This window comes from Barbus barbus (assembly GCF_936440315.1).
Source record: "Barbus barbus genome assembly, chromosome: 48".
NCBI classification, from domain to species: domain Eukaryota; kingdom Metazoa; phylum Chordata; class Actinopteri; order Cypriniformes; family Cyprinidae; genus Barbus; species Barbus barbus.
This window is the reverse complement of record NC_136726.1, coordinates 19,199,607-19,215,217: the sequence shown is the minus strand read 5'-3', so window position 1 is coordinate 19,215,217 and position 15,611 is coordinate 19,199,607. Positions and strand designations below refer to the sequence as shown.

The 15,611-nt window shown below is 35.9% G+C and overlaps 1 protein-coding gene across 1 annotated transcript; it reads left to right on the top strand.

The window, feature by feature from the left end:
- The first annotated feature begins 660 nt into the window (after positions 1 to 660).
- On the top strand, positions 661 to 11,148 carry crabp1a (cellular retinoic acid binding protein 1a). Its single transcript, XM_079411381.1, has 4 exons — positions 661 to 994; positions 2,661 to 2,839; positions 8,504 to 8,617; positions 10,199 to 11,148. Exons 1-4 carry the CDS (start codon positions 922 to 924, stop codon positions 10,247 to 10,249), a joined length of 417 nt encoding a protein of 138 aa, XP_079267507.1. The 5' UTR covers positions 661 to 921; the 3' UTR covers positions 10,250 to 11,148.
- The last annotated feature ends 4,463 nt before the right edge of the window (positions 11,149 to 15,611 follow it).

The following is a 15,611-nucleotide window of genomic DNA, read 5'->3' as shown; positions in this document are numbered from 1 at the left end:
ATATAGTGCAAAATACCTAAAAATCTCTTAAGTATCGACAGATCTTTTCTTCTATAGTATGATGCACATCTGAGTGAAAAAGATTATGAAAAAAAATTAAATAATAATGATAATAAAATGTAGAGTGGGACTACATTTACATCCATTGTTTGTTGATTGGAATATCCAGACTTTATATTCAGTGCACTGGCAGACTTTTTTTTTGTAAATAAATCTGCCAATGGATCAAGAAAAATACACCCATACTAAAGATACATCTCTAAAGATGTCTTTATATGTCAAGCAAAATTGCTTCTTGAGGAAATGTATTTCTTCTTTAAAGAATTTTTAGGTATTTAAACTGGAACATAAGACAAAACCCCCAAATTTTTTGCAGTGAGGTCACAAAGACCCTTTTTTTTATCCAGACAGATTGCTATAAATCTGAAAGTTGCATTGCAGCTGGGCAATCTTGAGATTTTCACAAGCACTTCCAGTCTGGAAACACACCACCTGTGCTGAGATGCTTCTGCACAAACACATGTGTTAAAATCACAGCTTGAGTGTGTGTCACGGATCACCGGACACATTAGGACAGGAATACAGTGATGCATCCCATACGGAAACCACAGACATACCCACAACACATGGTGAGGAAGAAACATTAATGGATGGTTTTGTGGCTGATGCTGGATGAGGTGGTTTGATGCAGCAGTCTCAACGGTGAGACAGCAGCATTGCCAGTGGGCGGGAGAGACACAGAGACAGACAGAGAGAGAGAGAGAGAGAGAGAGAGAGAGAGAGGGGAGGGACGGGGTGAGTGAGAACATAAGACAGGAAGGCAACGGACGATTACAAAGAGAGTAGAAAAGGAGAACAAGAGTAGCGAGGGACCAGAGGAGAAGAGAGCGAGATACAGAGCAGGACAATCCAAAGCTCAAAATGCCTCCCAACTTCACCGGTACCTGGAAAATGAAGAGCAGTGAGAATTTCGATGAACTTCTGAAAGCTCTCGGTAATATTTCATTTCATCTGTTCAGCTGAGCTCCAGGCGGTCATGTTAGAACATCTCGAGAGATGTAGCAGACTAGACTCGGCTCTCGGGGAAGATGTTATCGTACGGTAGAATGCAAGAGGGCTGATTATTCACATTTATCAGGATGGGCAATGGGGTCAAAGTGGGTCATGTGGCTGTTAAAGTTAACTGAGGGCTTTGTGTTTGATGCGTTCACTTCAGCGATTTGTTTCACTGTAAGACAGCAGAGCCGTTTGGAAAGAAACAGCCGAGTGGAGCAAAACCTGACTGACAAATCTGACATTTATGCATTTGGCAGATGTTTTAGGGATTGTCTTATACGTGTTCCCTTGCATCAAACCCATTATGGTGGTAACAATTTTAATTTCTTTTTCAAGACATTTAATGTTGAGCTTAGTTCATTTAGGTATCAACTTAGTCTCAAAACAATGTAACAATTTTCTGTTTTAGTTTTTTTTTATTATTAATATTTTAAATTAGTTATCATTTTTATCTTTTAAGTTTTCATTTTAATTTTAGTTTAAGTTTTATTAATTCTGTTATGAGCTTTTGTCATTTTAGTAGTTTTTTATTTTTATTAATATTTAAATATTTCTGTTTTGCTTTTGCAAATACTTTTTTTTAAATAATTATTTTAAATTATTAAATAATTAAATATAAAAAAAATAATGAATTCTAAAAATTTTAATATTTCTATTTAGCTTTATTTTTATTTCATTTTTTGTCATTTTAGTACTTCAACTCGTTTAATTCAAATTCAAATTTTTGTTTAAATGTTTATAATTAATTATAATTTTAGTTTCAGGTAATAATAACAACACAAATATCAAAATTATTTACATACAATAAAAGTTTAAAAATGGGAAAAGTGTCTATAGGGTTGTTTTTTAGGAAAAAGATCTCCATTTTGTCCCTATAAGAGCAAATGCAGATATTAAAATTATTTCATTTTGAATGGACAGGTTAAAAATTGGCTTTACACTATTTTGTGAGATTATGATTTTGCATGATGCAAAGGAGCTGCATAAGAGTGCTTTTGATTGCAAACTGATGCTAATGTGGCAAATTCGGATGAATGTTGCTGGTTTTAAACCACAAATGCTGGATCTCTCTTAGATGAAGTGAGGAACACCAAGAATGAGAGAGAAATGATGAACTCGCTCACCCGCTCACGTCTTTCTGTAAAAACTGTGCTACAGTCCAAACCAGAGCAAAAACTTTTCAAACACTCCCAGAATTCCTCAGATTCATCCTGAGGGATCCTCCAGCATTTGCGGAGTTTTGCATGGCAGAGAACTGAAAAGGTCTTCTGAGGACATTATAATTGAAGAGAACGGCAAGCCTGGAATTATGTTAAATTAGAATCAAGGCTAAAACAACAGTTCAGGGTAGCAGGTTTTCTTAGTATTTCCGCTTGTGAATGCTTTTTCTCATTCAACATCACAATTTGCATATTTCACATAATGCACTAAAAGTATGTACTTCAACAATGGGAAAGCACATGTACATATAAGACAGCGTTAGACACACTAATACATGAGAAATAGCATTTAAATACAGCTTTTTCTTTTCCTTTTTTATTCAATTACAATAAAACGTTTTACTTTTCGGTTCATAAATGTTAAACTGTGAATGTATGTTAAAGGTGTGAATGCTATGCTCCGGAAAGTGGCCGGCGCTGCTGCAGCCAAACCACACGTGGAGATCCGACAGGATGGAGAGCAGTTCTACATCAAGACCTCCACCTCGGTACGCACCACTGAAATCAACTTTCGCATCGGAGAGGAGTTTGATGAGGAGACGGTGGACGGCAGGAAATGTAAGGTGAGTCACAGCGACGGCTGACATCAGAAACGAAACACTGACCTGCTGAGCTTCACAGCGAGCAGTTAAGCCCCTTAAAAACCACCCGAGCTCCAGAACACACAAACAACCACCAGAACAACTATAGGACAGAATTACAGATGGATAAAGAGTAGAGATGCCACACAAAATCTCCACAGCAAAATTAACATCAAGGAGCAGCTTATTTGAATTTTAATGAACATGAGTTCCAGTTAAACTTGCATTATTTTCTTATCCCTCCCATATCAATAAATAAAGAGATTTCTTTCCAGAAAATGGAATTCTTTTTTTTTTCAAAATAGATTTTTAATGAGTCATATACATTTATGAATGTCATTTTTAAAAATGTATATATATATGTGTGTGTTTATAGATTTCTATAACTTCAATTGTATTCATAATTTCAAATGCAGTATATTTTATTTTTTGAAATGTATTTTAATTAAAATTTTAACTACACAAACACACACACACACACACACACACATATATATACTGTTGAATAATATAATATATAATATACATGTACTATCAGAAATACATGTATTTGCTAATTATCTATATATTAGCCATTTAAAAAATATATTTTTTGGCAGTAAACCCTTCTTGCTTTTTCGATTATTATTATTATTATTTTATTTCTTTTTTGCTTGAAATTCAATGTTGTAACGTTGTGATTTATCTCAGAGCCGGTTGGTTTGGTTCATAGCTTTAAAGTATTTACCGAAGATTTTTTCTTTTAAATGACATGTTGAGAACATTTATTGTGCAAAACACACTTCCGAGAAACATTTTGAGCTTAGCGGGTACCTGTAACAAAATGCTGTTAATGAAAAGCGCTGTTTTTCCTACTGATTTCCCCAGACATGGACATGATTTCAGAAGACACTCCCACAGACACGTTTATGTAGATTTATATTAGTTCACCTCGCATCCTTCAGGACAAATTAGCCACTAATGTGAGCATCAATTTCCTCAGCATGAGTTTGTCCATCTACTCTAATGTCCCTTCAGATGAATCTCAATCTCTCTATATCGTCTTATAATCGGGTCTTCACATGTTTTGCAGACGTGCAGTTTTTTGTTGTCCAATTCTACCCTGTAACCCGAGCAGATCTAGTGATCCTTCCATTCACATTCAACAAAAGCCATCCTACACAATAAAATCTAGAACCTCGTCCATAAAACCCTTAGATTTGATTTCACTGACCTTAACAGTGTCATCTCACCAAGCTAAATGATGGCATCATCAAACTGTGAGAAACCTAAACCAGGTTTCAGACTGCAAAGCTTCGGACAGGAGGGTCGCTAGCTGCAACTGCACTCTTAAAAATAAAGGTTTCAGAAGGGGTTTCTGCAGTGATGCCATAGAATAATCATTTTATTTCTCAAGTGAATACAATCTATGCTCTTAAAAAAAGTTTTTTTATCGGCATTGATGGTTCCAAGAAGAACTTTTAACATCCATGAAACCTTTCCATTCCACAAAAGGTATGAATAGTGGAAAAAGATTCTTCCAATTATTAAAATGTTCTTCACACTATAAAAATATTTCTTTTAAGAACTGTTCACTGAAGGTTCTTTTAGGAACTCAAAGTGGTTCTTCCATGGCATCGCTGTGAAAACCTTTATTTTAGTGTAAAGAACTTTTTTCCACTATAAAAGAACCTTTTGTGGAACGGAAAGGTTCCATGGATGTTAAAGGTTCTTCGTGAGAAAGCTCTCGGATTTCATCAAAAATATCTTAATTTGTGTTCCGAAGATGAACGAAGGTCTTACAGGTTTGGAACGACATGAAGGTGAGTAATTAATGACACAATTTTCATTTTTGGTGAACTATCCATTTAAGAGCGTCTCTCAAAATCAAGTGAACAGCCTACTTGGATAACATCTTTGGACATTATATGTGCGTGTATAATTTCCTGAAAAGCTGTCTTTGTAGGCAACTCACTAGGTATTGAGAAACAGCTACAATCTTTTAATTTTAAGGATATTTTATTGAATCAAACAATGTGGAATAATAAGAATTATCAAGGTCTTTAACCTTGAGAATCCTTTTCCATGGAAATGGCTTTGTTGTGAGACAGACAGAGACGTAGCGAAAGGATGGGTGTATAGACAGAGATTTGACCTAATTTTGTTCTGGAACAGACAGCAGTGGGAGGGGGATTATTTGGGAGTATAGCAGCCCCTGAGAGTCACGTAGATGTCCGTCTCAAGCATTTTGTGAGCGGAGTCGTCATCATCAAGGGTGTGTTCTGTATTTATTTATGCATGTGTGTCTTACTGACCTACCTACAATTTTGGGAACAAAATATCTGAAAATGTGCCGAAAAGCTGATTGGGAAGAGCTGGACCTTCAGCCCCTGGAGCATCATGGATAAATCCCACCATGAAAATGACTAAATAAATGTTCTTATCGACATTGATGGTTCCATGAAGAACCTTTAAAATCCATGGAAACTTTCCATTGCACAAAAGGTATTTATAGATAAAAAAAGGTTTTTTATTTTGCAAGTTTTTGCACACATTAAGTAACATGTAAGTATTGAATTAAGTAAAATCTACTTAACTAAGTTAGGTAAAATTAGCAAAGGGAATAAATAAATTTAGCATGGCCAGTTAGAGTTTGATGAGTAATTTTTACTTAATTATTTTAAGTTATATCTGCAATAGGCTACTTAAGTACATTTCACCCAGTCATGGCTTCTAAAATGTACTCAATCGATGTAGCACTGGGAAACAACCATACTATTAAAGCATGTGATTCACTTAAAAACATGTAAGCCAGCGAGTAGACAGCTTGAATTATTACCTAAATGAAGACCTCAATACTTGGTACACCATACACAATGACAGTGGATAGTGTTTGAGTATAAATGAGTAATTTTGAGTAGAAAATCAACTCCAGATGTCACAAAACCTAACAAGTTACTAAACCTAACAACAAAAGCAACCATAAAACCGTGTAAATACAAACATTTAACCTTTTTTAATTATCCATGCCCTAGTGCATGATGGAAAAAATGGGATCATAACTTTGATATTTACTTAAAGAATCCTTGTAAACAAACAATTCCAAGTAAAATATACTTATAAGTTCAACCTTTAATTTCTACAAGCTTAAATTGAGTACTAACATAGAATTTACTTGAAATAATTTAGTTCAGGCAAGAATAAAAAAAAATGAACGTAGAAATTCCATTTGTTTTTATGTAGTATTTACTAGTATTAAAAATCATCAGTGCTCTAGTGGAACAGAATGCCCTGCCAAGTTAAAGTTCCGACTCTGAATCTCAGAGGAATCGCAACAACTTCAGAATCCAATATGGTTGCTCAGTGCATCTTCAGAAGAGAAACAGTATTGTTTATTAGCACTCAAACTCAGTGGTGCACACCTACTATCCAACCTCCAACTATTTGTGGACGTGATACTATGGCATTATCAGTGCAAAATACTGCTTTTTATTTTTAATTAACTGGTATTTCTAAAAGTTAGCCGCTATAATAACGAGAAGAACAATAACAACGTGCAGTAAATGGTAAAACTGTTTGCACTACAAACCAGCTTGTTCATAATAAATTCAAATAATATAGTAAGACATGCCAATTTGCAATATCAAGCAGCAAAACCAGCTGTTTTGGACAGTGACGTTAGCAGGCAGAGGACTGGAAGTAATCCAGCCGTTCTCAGGGCCGGTTGCTATAGAGACAGACCGTTCACCTGCCACAGGGCAGAAGGCTGAGACTAAACGACCGTCAGTGAGAGAGACAGAGAAAAGATGGGTGGCCATGCTAATCGACCCTGCTGCTTTTGGTTTTTGGGAGAATAGAGACTTTACATTCTTATTTTCTTTCATTTCAACTTCTATATTTTTATTATTAGTTTGTTTTTCTTCATTTTTTTACTGTTACTTTATTGTTCAGACTCGCATTGTCTAAGCTGCAGATGCTTTGACGATGCAAATGTACAGTCTTGGTATTTATCATGCCAATAAAGCACATTAAACTGAGACAGAGAGAGGGATGATGGGATTTGCTTAGTATTGTACTCTTTATTGGAAGGGTTTTATGATTTGGTTGCCTGCACATACATTTACATTATGCATTTGGCAGATGCTTGTATCCAAAGCCACTTACAGTGCACTGAAAGTATTTGATCATCATGTGCATTTCAATCAAACCCATGGTGTTGCAAGCGCCATGCTGTTCCAGTTGAGCTAAATACACATTAAATAGCAAAATGTTCCTTTTCCAGTTTCAGATTCATTAATATCATCCTCACTGCATCCCAAAGTTATCACAACCACCATAAACAATGACATTCAGATCAATGCTCCATCAATATGGGTTTTTCAGTTTTACTTTAGGTAAACAGCAGTATTGTTTTTCATTGTTTTACTCTGTGTGCTGGTTAATGCACAGAGTGTGTGTGTGTCTGTGTCAGAGTTTTTGTTAGTCTGAGGGAGACGAATGAGTGTGTCAGGACGCTGCACACTGTCTCAATTTAAAGGGATTTTAGATCAAGCTGCATAAATGAGTTTAAAGACAGTGCCTGAGGCCAGAGAGAGAGAGAGAGAGAGAGAGGGATATGAACAGAGTCTGATTGCTGATGCTGTTTTGCTGCAGTTCTCTGACAATGTTCATTTATCTGGGCCCTCCACACACATCCAAATGAGCAAATTTACTGAGCTATCAATGAGGACATACCATTGTCTTCTACTGTTTTAGATTTATAAATGAAATAATCATTTAGAATATATTTCTATATTCATTAATAAAAAGATACATTATATACAACACTGTTATTTATCATAATTAGGCCTATATGATATATTTTATACATACTAATAAAATGTTACATTATATACAATATATTACATTGAAAAAAATTGCTAGCATTGAAGTAGAAATACTAAAATAGCATTTTCTTGAAACACCTATCCCAATAATCTTGGGTAATTTTTACAGGGTATATTTATATTATTAATTTAAAATGTAATTTAATTAAAAAAATTTTTTTTAAGAATAAAAAAGTAATTTTATATATCTATTATTTTTCTAATTGAGGATTACAACATTTAAATTTGTAAAGGTGTAAATAATTACTTAAAAAAAAAATAATTGTGAATTTCTTAATAAAATCCTGGGCACCCTTTGGTGGTGTCAAGCTCCAAAGTGAGTCTGAATTATTAGATCTGGTATCTGAAAATTCTCAAATCCACATTATTGAGTCGATGAGTTGAATTTATAAATCGAATCAGATTGATTCTAATGATGGGAAGATCAGACGGGTCATTTTGTTCGTTTGAACAGAGTTAAAAAAAATATAAAATCTTATATTTTCAATGCTCATATTTCCCGTACACATTCCTATATGCAATCTTTGATTATATTCCAAAGTAAAAAAATATTTGAATACAGCAAAACACAAATGATGAGAAACACAAACGATTAGTTCACCTACCGAGTCTTTACATTTGTCACGACCCAGGAGCAATAGTGAATCATTTATGAAGCGATCCATCACTAATTGATTTCTGAACAAATCATCCAGTTTTTGCCGGGGTTAACAGATCACTGGATGCATATATTATAAGTTATCATATTCACATATACTAACAAAGAAATTTGGGTCTGCAGAGTTTGGCCACGTGGGAGACAGAGAATAAAATCTACTGCAAACAGACGCTGGTGGATCAAGACGGACCCGTTACATACTGGAGTAGAGAGCTGCGTGGAGACGAACTGATCCTGGTGAGACACAAACACATCATATCGTTGCTTAGACTTCTACATTTAGTTTCATTGAAGTATCAACTTTGTTGTAAAGAAAATGGACTAAATCCTTACTGAACCACTTTAACACACACAGCTTTGTCTGCTATTTGGAGATTGTAAAGGAAAAGGTTATTTCTCCAGACAGGAGGGGCTGGGTGGATTTACAGCCTCTATGGCCGAACATGATGGCAGTGTTCATATGAGAGATCACTGTGATCGTGTTTTATGACTTCAGACAGGAAACAGCCTATGGATTTATTTCCATATAGCTTCACGTAGAGAGAGAGAGAGAGAGACAGAAGGTGGGTGTGAGATGTTTAATGGAACAAATCGATCTGAGAGGAAAAGAGCAGCTCACAGGCTGCTTTTCTCATGTAACTCGCATATTATATATCTATACACTATATATCCACACACAATTTTTTCTTTTTGTGGAGTTTGCAGCACTGTTATCAAAATTTGGGCAAGTTCTGTAAACTCTAGTCCTGATTTGTGTAATTTAGTTATTTTTGAGGAATAAAAGTTTGAACCTTTATTTTAAAAAAACATCAATGTAATAAACTTTCAATCTTAAAATATGAAAACCTATCCCAAAATTATTATATTATATTATTAAAAATGATTATACATCTATAATAGGAATTACTATCCACTACTTTTCAAAATAATCGGTTCAGTCATTTTTTTTTCAGCAAAGATGCATTAAAATGATCAAAAGTGACAGTATAGACATTTATAATGTTACAAATATATTGCAAATTTTGTTCTTTTTAACTTCCGCTCAAAGAATTCTGAAAAGAAGTTATGATTTCTACAAATGTATGAAGCAGCACAACAGTTTTTGACATTGATAATAATGAGAAATGTTTTTGAGCAGCAAATCGGCATATTAGATTTCTGAAGGATCATGTGACACAATACATAATGTGTGAGACGTTCATGACATTGGGAGGAAAAGAGACTCTCCTGTGATAGATGTCCACTGTGGGACATTATCAGAAGACAAGTTCAATAAACTTGTGAGAGTGTGAAAAGAGTTTATTATCTAAAGGTCCACAGGGCTGAAAGTGCTAATAGTTGAAGAAACACCCTTCTGTGGGCCTTGATCCAAACTCAACAATAAAATAAGAGCATCAAGAATCGGTTCCAGGACAGGCGCTCCTGATGGCCGACCCCTGAGAGCGACTGTCGGACGCTTATTCAGGCTGAACACAGGAATGTGAAGGACTGTCCAAAACAAATGCAGGTCTGACCCAAATCAGAACCGCTCACTTTAAATCTAACAGTCAGGCCGCTTGACATTTCTCACGGTTTGCTAAGTGAATTCAGAGCTCAACAATCCCAGAATGCAGCACTGATTGTCTTTGGCGTTTCTCTGCAAATCTAGGACACATTTCCATAAGATAAAGGTGCTGTTTAGTCTAAAATAAAGCACAAAAGGGATCACGCACGGCTCCGATTGTCTTTATTTCACGACATAATGGAGGTTAACTGCAGGACGATCGGCTGATCATCTCTGCAAAAGCTTCAAGAAAATGTCTTTGTTCTCATTCTCAGATCTTTGGGGCCAACGATGTGGTTTGCACGAGGATTTACATGCGAGAATGAGGTGGAGACAGCGATCATGAAAAATGGAATCAAACAGCCCTGCATCCCAAGAAACCCTGTCTAGAAAAACCAGAACCCTTCATTGCATGTCAGACCATGAACATGCATCCGTGCAGTGCATTGTGGGATTTAATTTCTTGCCATTCTTTTTGTTTCTCTCTCTCTTTGTCCGTTTCTGACACAGATATGTGTATTGCAAACAAAAAAAAACAGTAATAAAAATGGAAACGAACATCAGTGCTTCTCTCTCTGTCGTATTTTTGGAGAGCTATTTAAAGGATTCAGAATTAAAAAGGTCTGATGTCATAGAAGAATCTTTTTAAATTTGACTAAGAACCTTTGATTCTTTAGAAAACCATCATGTACTGGTGCTTTAAAGAAGCTAGGAACCAAAACACTGATCTGAAGAGCCTATCAAGAACCTCCAACTCAAGACTCTAATGTGGTATAAAACAGAAGATGGTTCATTGCTGAACTAATGAGTCTTCTGCAGAGAGACAGTTGTTCTGTCATTAGACACAGACTCTGGCCCGCAGTCAGACTCGGGCGGGTGGCAGACGCAGATAAGCAGCAGACGGTTCCACGCTTTAAGGGACGTGATGCTGAAATGAGTGATCAGATTTAGCGGGTGTCATGCTCAGGGGGAGCTATTATGTGAATTTCCCTAAACAGACCAGGAAACCAAGAGCACAGACAAAGAGGCGTTTTAAACCCTAAACCCAGACAAAGGGATGCCAAACCCCAGCTACACTGAGATGCAGAACAACAAAACTACAACACTACACCTTGTGATCAACTATGACCAACGCTAACAACAGGCAATACAACACAATGAAAAGACTCCCATTATAGTTAAAGTTTTTAACTTGTGCACTTGTACAATAAACTAGAGAACTTGTGATGATCTATGGAGTTTTCTACACTTCGAACAGGAAATGTGACGAGATAGATATGATAGAACAATCAATATAGATAGATAGTACGATATATAGATAGTACGATAGATAGTACGATAGATAGTACGATATATAGATAGTACGATAGATAGTACGATATATAGATAGTACGATAGATAGATAGTACGGTAGATAGTACGATAGATAGATAGTACGATAGATAGATAGTACGGTAGATAGTACGATATATAGATAGTACGATATATAGATAGTACGATAGTACGATAGATAGTACGATAGTACGATAGATAGATAGATAGATAGATAGATAGATAGATAGATAGATAGATAGATAGTACGATATATAGATAGTACGATAGATAGATAGTACGGTAGATAGATAGTACGGTAGATAGTACGATATATAGATAGTACGATATATAGATAGTACGATAGATAGATAGTACGGTAGATAGTACGATAGATAGATAGTACGATAGATAGTACGATATATAGATAGTACGATAGATAGTACGATATATAGATAGTACGATAGATAGTACGATAGATAGATAGTACGGTAGATAGTACGATAGATAGATAGTATGGTAGATAGTACGATATATAGATAGTACGATAGATAGATAGTACGATAGATAGTACGGTAGATAGATAGTACGGTAGATAGATAGTACGGTAGATAGTACGATAGATAGATAGATAGTACGATATATAGATAGTACGATATATAGATAGTACGATAGATAGATAGTACGGTAGATAGATAGTACGGTAGATAGTACGATATATAGATAGTACGATAGATAGATAGTACGACATATAGATAGTACGATAGATAGATAGATAGATAGTACGGTAGATAGTACGATAGATAGATAGTACGGTAGATAGTACGATATATAGATAGTACGATAGATAGTACGATAGATAGATAGTACGATAGATAGATAGTACGGTAGATAGTACGATAGATAGTACGATATATAGATAGTACGATAGATAGATAGTACGATAGATAGATAGTACGATAGAGAGTACGGTAGATAGTACGATATATAGATAGTACGATAGATAGATAGTACGATATATAGATAGTACGATAGATAGTACGATATATAGATAGTACGATAGATAGATAGTACGATAGATAGATAGTACGATAGATAGATAGTACGATAGATAGTACGATAGATAGATAGTACGATAGATAGTACGATATATAGATAGTACGATATATAGATAGTACGATATATAGATAGTACGATAGATAGATAATACGATAGATAGATAATACGATAGATAGATAGTACGATAGATAGATAGTACGATATATAGATAGTACGATAGATAGATAGTACGATATATAGATAGTACGATAGATAGATAGTACGATAGATAGTACGATAGATAGATAGTACGGTAGATAGTACGATAGATAGATAGTACGGTAGATAGTACGATAGATAGTACGATAGATAGATAGTACGATAGATAGTACGATAGATAGATAGTACGATAGATAGATAGTACGATAGATAGATAAAATGATAACACAATGAATATAGATAGAATGACAGATATATAGATTGAATGATAGATAGGATGATGATATATAGATAGAGAGATACATACACTGTAAAAAAAAAAAAAAAAAAGTTGAGCCAACTTAAAATTAAGGCAACCAGATTTTTGAGTTCTCAACTTGTTGTTTTAAGTTTATACAACAAAAAGTTGAGAATCTCCTACAAAAATAAGTTGCTGGTTGCCTTAATTTTTTTAGTTGGCTCAACTTTTTTTTTTTACAGTGTAGATAGATAGGTAGAACGCAAGATGGAATGATGGATAGACGGACAGATAGATAGAACGGAAGATAGATAGAACAGAAGCTAGAATGATAGAATGACAGACAGACAGACAGAGAGAGAATGGAAGATGGAACAATAGAATGACAGACGGAGAGAGAGACAGACAGACAGACAGATAGAACGGAAGATAGAATGATTGAATGATAGACAGACAGACAGACGGATAGATAGAATGATTGAATGATAGACAGACAGACAGACGGATAGATAGAACGGAAGATAGAATGATTGACAGACAGACAGACAGACAGACAGATAGAACGGAAGATAGAATGATAGACAGACAGACAGACAGACAGATAGAACGGAAGATAGAATGATAGATAGATAGAACGATTGAATGATAGACAGACAGACAGACAGACAGACAGACCGATTGAATGATAGACAGACAGACAGACAGATAGAACGATTGAATGACAGACAGACAGACAGACAGACAGACAGACAGACAGATAGATAGATAGATAGATAGATAGATAGATAGATAGATAGATAGATAGATAGATAGATAGATAGATAGATAGATAGATAGATAGATAGGAAGATGGAATGATAGAACATCAGACAGATAGATAGAGCGGAAGATAGAACGTTATGTTGAAAGTTAAGGCAAATGTTCTGACTGCACAGCTTGGTTTGTTGTGTGTGGGAGAGATGGAGCTGTTTTGGCCTGTGGCTGCAGTGAGATCAAAGCTGATGGATGAGGCAATACATCACCGCACTGAAGAACACAGGATAGGACTCTCCTCGTCTTCCTCTCTCGTCTCGCTCCTCACAAACTGGGACGACAATACAAACCAGAGTCAAAGAGCGTGCTCAGAGTTTCAGAAAGAGAGAGGTTGTGTGTGTGTGGCCCTCACATGAAGAGAAATCCAGACTAAACTACCACAGACCGTTTATAGTGTATAATTTCATATGGTCAGATTTTGACAAAAAGCCTGGCCTTCACTGCTGCTTATTCTGGCTAAGAACTGTCCACTTATTAAAACAGAACGAGTCCACCTGACTGACATAGACAACCAACTGCATTTGAACTTTATTTTTGTTTAAGGGTGGAGTTATCTGCAATAATTTATTCAACAATAACCAAAATGCAAGAAAAAAAATAATAATTGAAATAGTAATAAAAATATAATTAAAAAAAATATGTTGTTTGTTCAACAGAACAAATAAATTCATACAGGTTTGAACCAACATGAGGATGAGCATATAACAGAATTTTCATTTTTGTCTAAACGATCCCGAACGCATTTCATTTACAAGTTTTTGTATCCATCTGTTGAAACGTTAACATCTACGACAAGCCTTTCCTGAGACTTTTGTTCTGGCAACACATGCTCAGCTAATAAAAAAACGTGAACGTTCAGCTCAATTCCCGCTTTTAATATAAACGTCTCCGGAAGTTGTGACTATTGTTGCAGTCTTTCTGCGCGGCTTTGCCTTTGCTTTGGCGCAGCTCGAAGTTCTGAATCACTGTCACCAACAAACAAAACCCAAGACACGAACAACAAAACATCAAACGCCGCAGAACGATTAGTCTTCCTGCCACCGGGCTGCCAGGAGCTAAAAGCTGCTCTTTCAACGCGCCGTTTCACAAAAGCGAACACCACCCTCCCAAACCGGCGGTTGCCAGGTCTTCCTCACAGCGCCCTGATTTCTGACCCGCTACACCGCAGAAGAATGCATTCGTCCACAATAAACACACTCAGAGAGCCCGGGCCACCGCGCAAGTGTGCGCCGTTATGTTAATTTGCTGAGGGCTTTGGTTCCGACGCTCCTCTCCGCGCTGAAAGAGCTCATTGTTGGGAACGGTCAGCAGAAGGGGGGCTCTATGAGCTCGGATAGGGGTTCCCTGCAGCCCGCCAGATATTCCGAGGGGCCCGCAGGGGCCAAAACGAGGCCAGAGCCTCTGTCAACTGAAACAATTAGAGCTCATTTGTTGTTTGAAGTGAATCTAAGGGAGTTAAGGAGAAGATTTTACGCGTTCGTTTGGCGTTTGATGCAACAGCTATGCAGAATGAATTTCTCCGGATCCAGATTTGCATATTATGCATCCTAAATAGCGTGCACGATCAGGATTAGCGCATCAGGCTCACGGTTCGACTGGTTAGTCGTTGCCCCTGCTGACAGAGATCGTAACTACACCACATGGAAGAAACAGGCTAATTAAAAATTGTGTATGAACACCTTTGATGCATCTCAAATCCCAAAATTTTTCCTGTACTATATATTTTTTTACTTACATTACCCACAATTCCTTATTAACCTTTTTTAATAATAATGTATTAAAGTAAATGTTAAATACATTTTAAGGTACTTAATTTGAAAACATCCAGTGCTATTTTGGCATTATAATTTTTTAAATTAGCTTTTATTTTTTATTCATTTTAGGCCTATTTTAATTTTTAGTAATTTTGCTATGTGCTTTTGTTATTTATTATTGCCCCCCCCTCCCTTAATATTACACAGCCTACTATTTAGATGTATTTATTTTTAGGTTTTTTATCTCTTTCCAGGTAATAGGCCTAGTTTTAGTACCTCAATTTAAACATTACAGTTCATATTTAATTTTCATCT

Bases quoted from the DNA above. Each gene is read 5' to 3' on its own strand.
- crabp1a (XM_079411381.1), top strand. From the start codon at position 922: ATGCCTCCCAACTTCACCGGTACCTGGAAAATGAAGAGCAGTGAGAAT. The intron at 995-2,660 runs GTAATATTTCAT...TGTATGTTAAAG, and splicing joins TGAACTTCTGAAAGCTCTCG to GTGTGAATGCTATGCTCCGG. The intron at 8,618-10,198 runs GTGAGACACAAA...TCTCATTCTCAG, and splicing joins GTGGAGACGAACTGATCCTG to ATCTTTGGGGCCAACGATGT.